The 15,755-nt window shown below is 45.0% G+C and overlaps 1 protein-coding gene and 1 long non-coding RNA gene across 4 annotated transcripts in view; one reads left to right on the top strand and one right to left on the bottom strand.

Moving 5' to 3' along the window:
- The window catches only part of LOC139765196 (uncharacterized), a 196,683-nt gene that overhangs the window by 26,623 nt on the left and 154,305 nt on the right, over positions 1 to 15,755 (top strand). The window lies entirely within an intron of this gene.
- Positions 1 to 15,755, bottom strand: part of LOC139765192 (histone-lysine N-methyltransferase SMYD3-like) — a 44,484-nt gene that overhangs the window by 5,245 nt on the left and 23,484 nt on the right. For 2 of the 3 annotated variants that reach the window (XM_071692478.1, XM_071692477.1), the window contains 5 exons: positions 11,653 to 11,829; positions 10,040 to 10,178; positions 9,337 to 9,717; positions 8,600 to 8,762; positions 4,022 to 5,079 (listed from right to left, as the gene is read on the bottom strand). In XM_071692478.1, the coding sequence (XP_071548579.1) occupies positions 4,749 to 5,079; positions 8,600 to 8,762; positions 9,337 to 9,717; positions 10,040 to 10,178; positions 11,653 to 11,829 (1,191 nt within the window). In that variant the 3' untranslated portion in view covers positions 4,022 to 4,748. Of the gene's footprint in view, positions 1 to 4,021; positions 5,080 to 8,599; positions 8,763 to 9,336; positions 9,718 to 10,039; positions 10,179 to 11,652; positions 11,830 to 15,755 lie in introns of those variants that run through there. The other variant, XM_071692479.1, reaches the window with a different exon arrangement.

Below are 15,755 nucleotides of genomic sequence, written 5' to 3'. Positions count from 1 at the left end.
TGTAACGAGAGGGTTTTTGGTGAGTCTGTTTGATTGTTGACAAGAAAAAAAGAGTGAAAAAAGTGGTATCTACAACTGTCTGTGTGAGCAGGACGGCCCTTGTGTCTGTACTACTGGACCCCGGGCTAGATTTGATCCGTGTGTGTGTGTGTGTGTGTGTGTGTGTGTGTGTGTGTGTGTTCTAAGGTGTACCAATGTGTCACAATTGTTTTTCTTATATGTTCCACAGCAAGATGCAACACTTTTTTTTTTTTCCAAAAGACACACACACACACACACACACACACACATACACACTATACTTAGACCGGCACACACTGACACACACATCAATATACATCCATAGAAATTCAGACATATGTACATCCTTATAAGCAAAATACAACAATGTTCTTCACTTGGAAATGGTAAAAATGTATATTCTTTGGATCAGTTTGACCAGTCAATAAAAGAGAAGAGGAGAGAGTTGGAGAAGTGAAGTGTAGTGGAGATGGATGGAGTACAGGCGGGCTGACCAACTCGACAAACCAGAAAAATACTGGAAGTAATAAAACCTGGATGAAAAGGTAAATATTGCAACTTTTTTCAAAGCCTGGAACGTCTGTTGTAAACACAGGTGTAATGTAAGCATGGCGGATGTTTCCTGGGGAGGAATTACCCGTGCGAGTATATACAGAGGAAGATACGACATGTTCCTTACCATCATGTCAACATTCATAGACATGAGGAGATGATAACATCGTCCTAGACCAACAACAGGTTATCTGTTATCTGTCCTTCCCATGTTGGAAGCTGAAGAACAGAGAACAACTTTGGATGTTTTCAGATTTAAGATGATCAACTGTAGAGCCAGGCAGCGTCATCCCCAGCCATAACACTTGTTCAGGTCCGTGCGTCATGGTCAGCCAAGTCCAGATTGTTTCACTTGGTGCTTCCTGCAGGACCATGGTGGGTCAGGACGTGACACAACATCCCAGGCTCACGACTGCTGGGGAGGAGGAACTGAGATCCACCCTCATCATGACAGGCAGTTTTGTCTTTAGTATCTTGATTTAGATTTTGTTATAACGTGTGGAGGAAGAGGATGGAGGTCAGGTGTGGTGAACATCTGACACCAGACACATGTATTGCGACTCACGTGACCGTCAGTTGAGGATCATTACTGACCCAGGCAAGCCTGGCCGGATGATCTAATGTACAAATGTTGTTGTGCTGGCACTGTACAGTGTTGCCTGGCCGGATGATCTAATGTACAAATGGTGTTGTCCTGGTAGTGTACAGTGTTGCCTGGCCGGATGATCTAATGTACAAATGTTGTTGTGCTGGTAGTGTACAGTGTTGCCTGGCCGGATGATCTAATGTACAAATGTTGTGCTGGTAGTGTACAGTGTTGCCTGGCCGGATGATCTAATGTACAAATGTTGTTGTCCTGGTAGTGTACAGTGTGCCTGGACACATGCTCGCTCGGGCCGTCCGTAAACTTGGTTACTGCTGCGTGCTATTACAGACATTCGTTGCTCTGTTTCTAATCATATTGGCTGATATATCAGGTTACTTAAATTTGCAATGCGTTTTTCACGTATGGAAAACCCGTAGCAAAATATTGATTGGTTTACTCCGTGTAGCAGGTCACTGATCATGCAAGCGCAACAGCCAGCAGCAGACTGCCTGGCTGGAAACTGAGGTAGACATTTAACACACTAAATCTGCTCGTTACAAAGTGTTTCTCTTTCATCAAACTTAAAACATCTTAGTTAGAAATGTATCACGCTTCTAATAAATCTAAAGTGGCTTCGTCACATACGTTACGCCGGGAACAAATAAAGACTGATTTAGTTTGTGATGCATTACACCATAGTATAACCCATGTAAACCGGTGTATTAGAGAATATGGCACCTCTAACCAACTAGAACTGGCCTTGTTAAAAATAAAAATATAACTTTAACAAACTAAAGCTCTCTATTTTGTTTTAACCCAAATAACTTTTTCACTTACACTGCGGCAAATATTGGAAAAAATAGCGATAAAACTTGGCAATACAAGTTTTTATATTTAATTGGAAATTCGTTGTACAAAATTACGTCGGTAGATTTAGTTCTAGCGTGGGATAAATGGCATCAAATGTAGCTTTGTCCGAGGAAAATATAATATTCCATATATTTCATACAGAATATATTTATACTTATGAAATTATGTATACTGTATTTTTATTCTTTTCATCAGCGTGTACAGGACACAAAAATAACGGCTGAAAAGACATTTGCATTTAAATTGCATTTTTGCTTATTTCCACTCGTGACAGATGAGCTTCTCGGGTGGTGAGAGGAAGGTGCAACGCTGCATGTTGACACAGATTCAGATTTAGACGTTATTTTAAAATTCGCGTTTGTGAATCTGGCGGCGGAGACTCGCTCTCCAGGTCTTGTCCGCCAGCGTAGCCTCAGGCTTTACCTATGGCAATCTGTTGGGCACGATCCCGATCCTTAGGGCACGACGGTACGATCCTTAGGGCACGACGGTACGATCCTTGGGGTACGACGGTACGATGCTTTGGGTGGGTACGACAGTTCAACTTGAGTACAACAGCACAAATCTTTGGGTTGGGGTTGGGGTTGGGTTGGGGGGGGTGGAGCTCTGAGGACGACGGAATGATACAGTACACCAGGAAATACAGAGGAATTCAAACAAGAGCAAACCATTGTGTCCTTGTGAGTCTGTGATTGATAATGTAAGATGTTCAACATTCACACTAGACTTAACCACTGAAACTGAGTGAGCATTACCTGTAGCTAAGAAGGCACAAGTCATGTCAGTCTTGGATCTGAAGTGAAGCATCTATCAAGTTTGATGTGTGACCTATCTACGTACGTCTAGTGTTGCTGTCATCCACTCGAGCTGGTGACTTACTTCACATGTTTATAATCCTGTTGAAGAAAACGTCACGAGGGTGTTGTAAAAAGCGCACGACAGTTACCGTCTGGTCTTACATACCCTGAGGTCATGAGGCAAGTACATGTAGCACCAAACCAAGTCCAGGTTGAAGTTGATACAATGTTGCACATGATGATGTGGTGTTGTGCTGGAGGCCGTACAATCATGTTTAACATGGTGACGTCATTATGTTGAACAGGACGTCATCATGTGTAACGTGACGATATTATGTTGATCATATTTAACATGACATTACCAGTGTATTAAACTGTGATTGATTTATTCCTAACTCTAGTAGTCTGGAGTAATGATTCATTTAACGTTGGTTGTTGGAGGAAACCGTGGAAACTTCGTTATAGTTTGTGTGGTTTTGAAGTGAGCAGATGAAGGAAGCTTACATGAAACTGTGATGGACCAAATGTTCGCTGTGGACATCATGTGAAGTCGTACCCAAATCTTCATTTCTTCTTTACTTACCTGAAAAAAACCAGTCGGGTCTTCTGACATCTTGAAGGATAAACAAACTGACCAATGAATGTACAATATTCATCAAACTTGCGGTCGTTAGATGAGTGAGCGAGCGCCTGGTAGTGCGTGTCGTGATACTGGTGTCGGGTCGTTATCTGTTTATGTGAACACTGGGCTGCCCACCTGGCCTGTCGCGTCTTGCAGCAGGTGTAGAGAGGCTGGCACACCCCTGCCAGCCAGGGCCGGCGCGCTTACAGTGTGCGGTCTTACACTCACTCACAACACCTGCAGGTGTGAGAGATTCTCCGGTTGGTGGATGTAGCTTGACGGTGACGACCTGAACGACCATCGTGGTTGATCGTCTTAAAGACCATCCAGCCAACCATCCAGCCAACCAACCAGCCAACCATTCAGCCAACTGTCCAGCCAACCATCCAGCAAACCGTGCAGCCAACCATCCAGCCAACCAACCAGCCAACCGTCCAGCCAACCATCCAGCCAACCAGCTAGTCTGCCAGCCTGGTCATCACAGCTGAGGTTTACTAAGGTGGCCATTCTCTCTGACCTGGCTCATGGGAATCTACCCTGGGCCAGGTTCCCCACCACATTAAAACACAAGGATTTTGTCACCGTTTTATTTGAGAGTGAAATACAAAGCCAACTCATTATGGATAAGACGCAGATGACGGCCGTGCTCGATGACAAATACAGTTGGTATTGTTAGGTCTGTAGTGATGTGCGTCCTGTGACCACGTGACACACAATACGTCACTCCTCAGCCTCAGTGAAGGTCAAGGAGACCCGCAACACCTGACTCAAGTTTTATAACATTATCTGTCTGAGAACGAAATACTTGAGGCTGTATCAGTGCAGATGGAAGAAGAGAGAGGCATTTGAGAGCAAGCCATCCTCAGCCCCACATGAGGTGTTCTCAATTGATAATATTTAACCAGCAGCAGGTCCACCCGTGTCAGGCTGGTTGGTCTTGCTCTCTGTCTCATTACAACTCACCTGCTGGACTGAGTCTCCTCAAAGCCCATCCTGTCTGATGGTTGATTAGAGCGGCTGAAACCCAGTAAGCTCAGACCCATTGATTACGGTCATGGCTGATTCCCTAGAGAACATATATATCTATGGCATGACTCAGAGCCAACACAGTCACAGCAGCATAAAGTCACTAAGGCTGACATCCTTCTGATTACTGACTGATAAACCCTCCTTGTTGCATCTATTTCCTTGTTATGTTTTACATACGGTGAAGATGACTAATTCGTACTGGATGAATGTGTGAATGATTGGATAAACGTATGGTGTAATGAAAGATGAAAAGCATCACTGGGAAGGGAAACTAAGCGACGGGACTCAGTAACATGGACAACTTTCTCTCAATTTCTGCTCTGAAGTCCGCCATCTCATGCTTCTTCTTTAACTCCATCTCGCGCTTCTTCGATGCTGCAATGCGTCGCTCGAGGCAGATTTCGATGTCCTCATTTGCCATTAAGCTGATGAGATGTAGTTCGTTGATGATCGGGTGGTTGGGACCCACACCAATCTTGAGCAAGGGTTCTGCCTCCTCCAGGAGTCTCAGGCCCTCCCTGAACTCTTTAAAGTATATCTTGGCCTTACCAAACTTGAAGAGGAAGAGGGAGTACGTGGGATGGTCGGCCCCATAGTAGTACCTGAGGGAAGGAAGGATAATCTTAGAGAAACAGAGACAAATCTTGAATGAAAAATAATGGATGTCAAATGCTGAGTTCCTGGTGGAGCCGACGACCTCATGCAGGACAGGTCGATGATAATGTCCATCAAGTCAGTCTTTATCTTGTGTCAGCTGTGATTGACATCTGAATCTCGTCTCGACACAACTTCCTCAATAAACTCAGACTTGGACAGGATATCTCAGTGGGGTAGACGAAATCTGGTTAAGTTTAATACCTCCAAGGCCCAGTTTGTACCCATCTCTCAATCGAAAATTCCTCCCGACTTTCCTCTCTCCACTGACGGTTCTGTACTTCCACCTCTTGACACATTGAACGTAAATACTTAGTAGTACTGTAACTTCCATGTTTTCTTGAAGACCTCACCTCACATTAGGGAAATAGCTAAGTCTGTCTTTAAAAAACTGAGAGTTTTGTTTAGATGTCAGAGTATCTTTTTCCCCCCGAACATCTGCTGCGTTTATACAAGGAGCGATTCGTTCTTGTATGGAGTACTGTTCTCACACCTGGGGTGGTTCTCGCTCTGCGTCCTTACTTGACAAAGTTGAATCGAAAGCGGGAGACTTATAAACTCTTCCAGGCTAACTTCAAAACTCACCCGCTTGCCCTACGCCACATTGGTGCCTCACTCTACCTCTTCTGTAGGTATTATTTTGGTTTTTGTTTCCGAGAGATGGCTGCTTGTGTGCCATTTTAGGAATGATTGTCTTTCAAACTTTCAGGATTATCAGAGCAAGTCTGGCATCAGGCTACTTGTACCTCGGCTGAACTGTGCAAGAGAAAAGTTTGTAGGTTTTCCTCCATTTGAGACAAGTGTATATAACTTTTGTACTCTCTCCACACTCATCCACACTAATCGCTCACGTTTAAGGAGATTAAACTAAAGTGAAATCAATAAAAGAATGGCAGGGATGGGCAGGGAAGGAAAGGCCTCTGTGGTCAGCCCAGGGAAGGAAGGAAAAGGCAAGAGTGGAAAAGCTTTTATGTTTCAGGGGAAAATGTCACACATACAGGAATTGAAATAATGACATACGAAGGACAATATCAGCCTGACCTGTGGTAAATGACCACACGGTAGGAGGCCCGGCACAATAGCATGTCCAGCAGCGACACACCGGCATGTAAGCATATGGATGCCATACTATTAGCACAGCCTCACGGAACCAGCTGAAAGACTTTCTGATACATGAATTACTTTTTCACTCACTGAAGTCGCATTCATGTGTGTGTGTGTGTGTGTGTGTGTGTGTGTGTGTGTGTGTGTGTGTGTGTGTGTGTGTCTGGAGGTAATCAAGAGAAGTAGATAGAGGCTACAGGTAAATGCTGGAGGGCGTTGAACCTCAGCAGGTGTGTGGATGTCACCCACGGGTCGCCCTCCACCCTCCCCCTGACGTCCAGCCTCCCCACACCAGGTGGGTCAACCCGCGTCAGGACAGTATAAACTAAGGCAGAGAGAATCTTGTGTGTTTATCTAGTTCCAAGGGATAACTGGTATTAAACATGAGGCGGCGCGCGTGACCTGTTTGTGCAGGAAGTTAGCGAACATGGAGGAGAAACATAAACATGGTCCCTTGGTCAGGAGGTCATGATAATGAAGCAAGAGCCTCCAGCGGCTCCAACCGTCGTCCATGTCGTAAAAAAGAGTTCAACATTTTTTTCCCTCTGTGACGTCAGTATAGAGCCTCGCACACACACACAGAGACAGTATGTTCTTGTGATCATGATTTGCTTCTCATGGTTGAAGGTTTGATTTGTCAGGTAAATATGGCTCAGTTGGTCACGGTCTAAAGATTTTGTTGGAGGGAAATGTAAGTGTCAGGCAGCAGATGTTCTCTCTTGGGTCACCCATGGAAGCAAAGCCTGGACAAGAGAAACACTTGTTTTGTTTACACGTACATAAACTTCCTGTTGTGTGGTGCCACACACTACATACTGACCTTCACACATTTCTGTTTCCCAGTACTCCTAGTTTCTTATTTCTTTTGCTTTACTTTTCGTTCTCTTTTCATTCCTCCATATTTTTACTTCACTTCTGTGAAGTGTTTACTCACACACACACACACACACACACACACACACACACACACACACACACACACACACACACACTAGTTACTACTGTAACGCCCACATACCATAATGTGATTCCTTAGCTGTATATTTTCAACCAGATGGATGCCGGATGCAGAATGTAATAAACTCTTCTTTATTCTTTTTTATTTACGCACTCAACCAAGTGACCAGTGACCTCACATGACCTATACTGCCAAGTTTTCATTACGAGATGACCCTTGACCAATACACGAGACATTCCAGTCATATTTTTCAATCTATGATATTGTTTTCTGAAACATGATATGATATGAGGTGACACCTATCATGACACATCACATTCCTCTATTTTTTCCCTTTAGAGGCTCCTGTCACGGACAAAAGGCTAAATTAAGGCTGGGCATTAATTGAAATATACAAAAGTTCATGAAAGGAGAAAAATACACAAGGAAAAGTATTTACGAATATTGAAGTAAGTTAGATACCTGCCTTTTAAAGTGTGCCAGGAAATAGTTATTGGGAAAGACATGAGAGGTTTTAGATTTCCAAAGCTTCGCGGTATAGGGAAAGAAACAGTTATCAAAACGGCCCACCGTTGAGTTGCCAACGGCCACACAGTGATCATGTGATGCAACAGCTTGCCGAGGACTGCGCTGTCTAGCTAGATATTTATAAGTAGTCATTTATAACATGAATGATTAACCTCATTATTTATGATGAATGTCATTACTATCAATTAACCTCACTGCAGATTAACTTTATCACATGCCATTAACCTCACTAGGAATCATAATCTTCAATTGCTGATGGTTAAATAGTGATACATATGTTACGTCATTATTCTGGTGTGATGGGAAAACGTGTCATGAGATAGAACATGATTACGGAAATGACAACAACATTTGTGTGGGCCAGTTCACGTTAGTACCCAGCAGTAACGGTGGACACAGCTCTTCCTACCAACACCCATGTATTCCAACATGAGATGTGTATGTGTGTGTGTGTGTGTGTGTGTGTGTGTGTGTGTAGCCACTAGTATCTCTCCCTGACCCATGGCACCATAGACCCTCCATCTCCTGGACAATATATAGTACCTTATAGTTTACCTCATATATGTGGAAGTGTTGGTCTCTCCTCCCTGGGTGCCCTGCCAACACTCACACCTTCCCTGCTGCTCTCCCTCCAGGACGCTTTTATTTCCTTCCCTTGATCCACTTCTCTTTCCTTTAACCTATACATATTATACCTGTCCTTTGGCGAGAGTCTCACTATCCTTCTACTCTCTCTCTCTCTCTCTCTCTCTCTCTCTCTCTCTCTCTCTCTCTCTCTCTCTCTCTCTCTCTCTCTCTCTCTCTCTCTCAGTCCCCCTGTATAACTTTCCTCCACTTCCTCAGCAGGTCATGCTGTGGCCTCCCTTGACCCACCTCACCTCATGCCGTTTAGGTTCTCCTCGCCATACTTGAGGGTCAGGCTCCAGCACCCGTTGAACATGGCGGCGTTGAAGGCGAAGTCCAGCGTGCGAACCCTCCACACGTTCATGGGCGAGAAGATGTTGTCTTGCTTTTCCAGCATCTCCAGGCAGTAGGTCATGGCTGATATTACCATTGGTTAAGAAAAATCTGTAAATCTTTCATCAACATACAGGAGTTGTGTAACACCTTACCTCTACACTGATGTTCTCAGGCCACATTATTAATATACTCTACAACACATCTCCATAACTCAGATGTCTTGGAAGTTATCTGCAGTAAACTTCTGATCTGTATGATTGTGAACGAAGACTTAGTATAGTTTATCATATGATGTGTACACCTTGTATATCACAGGAAACATTACATATACTTAGTTACCAGTCGACGACCTTCATGCCCTTGATATCCTAAGGTGTCATGACTTGCTCCATGCCTGGTGCCTTGATATGTTTTGGTACTACATATTCGACTTGTACAACCGTGATATCCTCACTTGAAATACCAAGTCCTCCACCGTAAAACCTCTCTGAACTAATCCATACCAGTATTCGTGTGGAGAAAGATCTAGTTGTTATTAGTTCAGTGTCTGAGAATCCTGAGCAGCCAAACTCCTGTGAAAAGACTGGAAATATTATCTAAGAAATATTTCATTTGCCTCAGAAGAGGTGGCTGGTGGAGGTAAAGAAAAGGATACTGGGGTTCTCCTCTGTCATGGCCTTCAGCTTCTCCTTGGTGAAGGCCACAGCCTCCTGGTACCGCCTGACGGTGCCCTCGCTCACAGGACTCTCACACAGGCTGCACACCGGCCTCGCCGCCTCCTCCTCTTCCTCCTCCTCCTGCTGCCGTCCGAGGGAATCCTTCGCATCGTCTGCTTCCTCTATTTGCTGTCCTTCTCTTTGTTCCTCTTTACTCGTCGTTGCCATCTGCTCCTCCTCTTCCTTCTGCTGCCCTTTGTTCTCTTGCTGCTGTCCTGAGCTCTGTTTCCCTGCTGTCGTCGACCCCCCCTGCTGGAGGGGACCTCGCTTATCCCTCCTGGTCTCTGGGACGTACACGGGAGCCTGGCAGTCCCAGTTCTCTGCAGGGCGACGCATCATCATTATTACAGAAAGTAAATGAACCAGACAACAATTCAACCATTGTCCCTCCTCTCTCCAGGAAAGACAAGGTTTTCAGTGTTCTCTTTAACAACTATTTTTTTTTCGTCTACCACACTCGTGCGTTCTGTTTATCAACTCAATATTTTTATCCTGGTAGTGAGGCTGTTATTATGTTCTGCAGTCCTGACTTGTGAGACTTTATTCTTTACTCCCTCCCTCACCACACAACCATCTCTCCCGCTTACTACATAGATCTCCCCTGACCCATTCAGCGCACAGGGAACCTCCTGCCCCACTCACCACACTTGACGGAGTTCTCGAACTTGGCTCTCTCCTGGTCCTGGCAGGTGCCACAATCACACCAGAAGAACCACTTTTCGTGCAGGTCCTCCCGCCGCTTGGTGACGCTGCTCACGGGGTCCACATAGCTGATCCGACACTGTAAATGTGAGCCAGACTGATGGTGAGCCAGGGTGGTGATGAGCCTGGATGTTGGTGAACCAGGGTGTTTGCGAGTCAGGATGATGATGAGTCAGTTGTACTGTAGTTTGATTTTGATAACGTAAGAAGCATTGCTCACCAGTATCCCGTGTAGAATGTTACCTCAGGTGATAGATAAGAGAGGAAAGCACGTGTTCTACTGGAAAATGATCCTGTCAAACCATAGATAAGGATTTGTGAGGCTTTATATAAGTTAATGTGAACATAAAGTGTGTCTCTAGCTCGGCATGTGCACAGAAGAAGAATCCCAGGTTCACTAAAGTCTCATAAAGTTAATTCCTGAATACCTAAGATCAAGGGAAAAGTAGACGGCGCCAACAGCTTTGTTAATCACATTGTTTGCTGCCCCCAGGGGCGCCAATCTCAATATTCCGGGTCAGGGCTGCCAACTCTGCTCTATAAATAAGGTGCTGGTGTTTTTCAGGTGAGACCCAGCCTCAAAAATAGGGCCAATGAGGTTATTGTAGGCGCGTCAGTAGGGAGGAAGGTGGGGTGCCAGGGTTATCCTCAGGTGCATGACGCACGCGACCTACGACTGACCGTGTGTGTGTGTGTGTGTGTGTGTGGGGGGGGGGGGGGGGGAGACGTGCCGGCGAGCACATCGTGAAGGGCGTCGACGGAGATTCACATAAACAAAAGATATGAGCAAAATGACGAACGAATATCCATGGAGGAGGTGAACAGATGTACAGGAAACCCACCATCGGATCTTTAGACCCACTAATATTCACTCCCATGTAAAAATGTGATTTTGGCTATTTGGAATATTAATGTAAATAAACTGGGAACCGGTGAACTAATATCTAGGCGATTGATGAGTATTTGAATCACCACGAACGTTTGGCAACAATAAAGAAAGGATATGAAAAATAAGTAAACGAATATTTGGAGAATAGTTAAACATATTTATAAGTAACTACTTAGAAGTACATAAATGGATTGGGTGATCATGATAGAAGAGGAGGATTTCTACTATAGTGGACATTGCATATGGTGAGAAGGCCAAGTGTTAGTTTGAGGTAGCTGGAAATAAGTAGCGTAACCTGTTTGCCTCACATAAAGCAGGTCACGATAGCAATTGTCACTGTGGAATCAAGTCCGCTAATAAATTGGTATACTCGAAGAAACTTTGTATAATCTAACAATACAAATGGAGATAAACATCTTCCATAAATGAGAGACAACAACACATACTCGGTTCTCATATTATTTCTTGGTTCGACTGTTAACGAAGACCCGGTTGACAATCAGGTCTCCTGTTATCTATCCTTCCCATATAAAGTCCTCCAGCAGATAACTTCGTCATGGACCATCGGTCCTCTGGTATCTGCTTTTCCCATGGACTCCCTACCCCCAGCTAACCCTCCACTCCTCCTTCACCGCATCCGCCCATCCCCGGGGACAATACCTGCCTTGCTATAGTCGAAGACTGGCATATCCACGAGCGCCCTGATCTGCACTTTCTTGCCAACGAAGGAAATGTAGCAGTTGGGTTTGCAGGCGTGGTCGAAGATGGAGGCGGCCAGGTAGAGGGCCGACCCGATGTTCAGGAAGGTCTTGTCCATAAGGCTGAACCTGTTCACCAGCAGCTGTGGGAGAGAGAGAGGGTCAGATGGATGCTGGTGATGCAGAGTGGTCAAGATGAGTAATGGTGCTGTAAGGTGTTGGGATGGATGGTGAGGGGGATACAGCTGCTACATTGTTTGATGCTGCACGACCTGCCTATCACAGGACATGACTGTCACTACAGGAAGTGTTAAGGTTATCAAACGTTAGTTACATTTGGAAGCTTAAGGACGGAAGCAAGCGACCGACTCTCCAGTATGTCATGCACCGTTAATGAATGGAGAAGCAGAGTCTGTCTTCCCTCTTGCTGGTGGAGGTGACTTTCCTGCGGCACAACGCCAGCCTCCAGGTTGAGAAGGCAGAGTTGAAGGGAAGGGAGGGACAGGTAAGACGGAAGGAGGTAATGCAGAGAGAGAGAGGTATATACATCAGGACATGAGAGGTGTCAGTGCCCGGTGGGATGAGGAGGACTCTGGTGACTGGGAATGAGGCACATGAGACAGCTTAGCCTACTAACACAACACACACTGCCTGACAGTTTGACTCACTCGTCAATATAATTAACCACGTGATGAGTCGCATCATGTAAATATGTCCAGAGACAATATGTCATGATGTATGAGCACAGGGGACCTCTGCCATGTTGGCACAGTGAATCTGGCCATAGGTTATAATAGACCCTGACAGTGGAGCCTGCAGTGACTCCTTACATTGGAGTTTGAGAATGAACCCTAACAGTGGACCTTGACAATGGACTCTGACCGTGTACTTTGACAGTTGACCTTGGAAACTGATCATGAAAATAAACCTTGACAACACTCTAAGAGAATGCAGGGTGTTGTTGTTCACAGTGCTTAACAGCTCGTCATCACAACAATCTTTGGCAGAACACCTTGACAAGAGACTGACCTTGTCTGTCTAACTGGGAATTGTAGTTTGGACTTATTAGTAACGTGTTTCCTGTAGGGCGAAGATATCACCGTCGCACTGAAGAACATCCGCCTTACTCGGGATGTTCCTTTGTTGGCATCTTACACTCAAGTATTTATCGCCGCGCTTGATCTGCACTGTAAGAAACAGCGAGGCACTAAGCAGCGTTTCAGTTAACTTATGTGAACTTTGTGGTAGCAGCCTACACCCCTAGCTTGTCTGTCCGCTCGAGCCGGCCGGTAAGATGCTTTGGTGTGTGACCAGCAGCAGACTCCTCGTTTGCCTGTGTTTCTCACTAGTGTATGGGAATGCGAAATACTATCTTCCTCCCCATCATACCCAGATAAGGGCCGTCATGGTAGCCAGTACCGTGCAGAGGACATACGTCTGCCACGATCATAACGTTTGTTGTGACTAAGTCGTGTCTTGCACGTAAAAAGGCTTTACCATACCCATGAAACATACGTAAAATATTTTAAAACACACATGAAGTGTTTCTTTAGCGACTGTAAGATCTGCACACAAGCACACTCCTGTAAGATCTACACACAAACACACTCCTGTTCCTTTAATTACTGGTTCGCAAATTCTTCAGGTACGTACGAAAGCGTCAACACCTGCGGGTCCTCTGGTGCTGGCTGGGAGAGCTAATGGTACGATACTTTGGCCCGTGTGGATGCGAACTACAAGTTATTGATGTTTATCGTTTCAATATCACCAAGTTATACAATCTAATAACAGCTTTTGACGACAGAATGACCGTAGAGTAATATATGAAGACATACCTCCAAAATGTTCGGCTGATTCCGTAAGAAATTGTATTATTTGGGTCGTTCATGGCAGGAAAACGAAGACAGGGAACATGTGAATGAGCGGAAGGGGAGGATCTTCATTACTGGTACTATGGTCTTACTGCTGAGTTCTCGTCGAGTGGACACCCTCTTCCCACTTTTCACAACAACTTTATAAGGTTAAGCAAGCCATCACCTGCACCACTGCCACTCCCGAGGTTTTGTAACGTAATAACTGGAATAATCCGGATGATGGAAGATGGCAGTATCTTACACTCACTACAGAAACATTTACTATCATCACATGCTTCTCGTCGCTTGATCTTTATTATGTTTCGTTTTCTCTATATATCTTGTTTCTTTATTTCGTCCTTTTCTGATTCTCCTCTACTTATCTGACTACTTGTGTGTGTGTGTGTGTGTGTGTGTGTGTGTGTGTGTGTGTGTGTGTGTGTGTGTGTGTGTCCAATATAATCGAGGTAATGGGACATGTGAACATCGAGAGGTTGAAAGAACTCGAGCCCAGCAGCCTAGAGGGAAGAATGCATGATGATCCGCGCATGACAAGTTGAGGTTATCAAGACTAATGTCCTGATTTTAAAGGTCTGTCAACGAGGGAGAGACAGTCATTAAGTCTGGAATGATATCCTGGAATGTAACAAAATAGTTATCAAGCAAAATTATACGACTGACCAGCAAAAAAGGTTAAAGACTTTCCATTGTCGTGGGTAGACCTGTGGGGGTCAACCTTACAGGAGTTGATGTAGGGCTCAGGTCAGGCCTTGTCACACCAGAGGTTTGAGGCGGCGGGCGCGGTGACCGCTACGCGCTTGGCCGATATGCTGGCAAAATCTCGTGTAACATACCCTTCGGGAGGTAGGTAGGTACACACTCTCTCTTTCTCTCTCTCTCTCTCTCTCTCTCTCTCTCTCTCTCTCTCTCTCTCTCCAGCAGCCAGGTTCACCCACCCACCAAACATACACATGTGTTATGGAACCATGCTGGAACCATTCCGTCTGGTCTAATGCAAGGCAAACACCGCTGGCTGGCCCAGAAACCCGCACCTTAATTAAGATTCACATGTGAATTAGATTTTGAAAATTTCAAAGAGGGTGTCCACAATCACAACCTTTTTGCTGGAGATCATCAAAGAAAGATTTAATGGGAATTTTAATTGGACATCCAGGGCATAAGGCAAGGCCCTCTCTGGGTCGGCTCCTCTCATACCCAGCCACGTAGGTAATCATCATATATGGTTGGAGGCTTAACTAGCAGTGTGGAGACCACACTACATAACCATACCAGGGACACATAGATACCAAGCAAAAATGGCAAGATTACAGACAAGTGATGTTCGTATGGTAGACGTATACCTATTGCCCTGTCTATCTATTGTTTGTCTGTCATTGTATAAACTGTGGCTGTGGTCTCCCTCACATGCAGTGAGGCCTCCCAACCCATCAAACGCCTTCACTTCCCTCATCCACATTCGTTTTCCATCATCATTACCTTCATAAAATAAAGGCGAGCCTTGTGGTGTACAACCTCACTGTCATTAAGCTTTTGTCAGGTAAGAGAACTCACCAAACTCCACCAGTACTCTGCCTTCAGCGACCCAGCCTGGCACAGACGAACCTTACCCCCGGCCTCCTCCCTGATATAATCGTTGGTCGTAGCACACCTGCGTCCCGGACCTGCCGGAACTGCCTTCTACCGTAACGCGTGAGTGTCACACCAGCGGTGGTGTGGGCGAGGTGACCCCTGCCTGATACAGAGGCAGCCAAACATACCAGTGAATGAAGGTCACAAACCATATTGATCCTCTCCCTTGTTAGGTTCATTTAGCTGTACGTAATGTATTTCAAGAAATATATATTTATATATATATATATATATATATATATATATATATATATATATATATATATATATATATATATATATTTATATATTTTATTTTGCTTTGTCGCTGTCTCCCGCGTTAGCGAGGTAGCGCAAGGAAACAGACGAAAGAATGGCCCAAACCGCCCACATACACATGTATTTACATACACGTCCACACACGCAAATATACATACCTATACATCTCAACGTACACATATGTATACAAACACAGACATATACATATATACACATGTACATAATTCATACTGTCTGCCTTTATTTGTTCCCATCGCCACCCCGCCACACATGGAATAACAACCTCCTCCCCCCTCATGTGTGCGAGG

Source organism: Panulirus ornatus, chromosome 53, assembly GCF_036320965.1.
Source record: "Panulirus ornatus isolate Po-2019 chromosome 53, ASM3632096v1, whole genome shotgun sequence".
Classification (NCBI taxonomy): Eukaryota; Metazoa; Arthropoda; class Malacostraca; order Decapoda; family Palinuridae; genus Panulirus; species Panulirus ornatus.
Note: the sequence above shows the minus strand (reverse complement) of the source record. Positions and strands in the feature narration are given on the sequence as shown.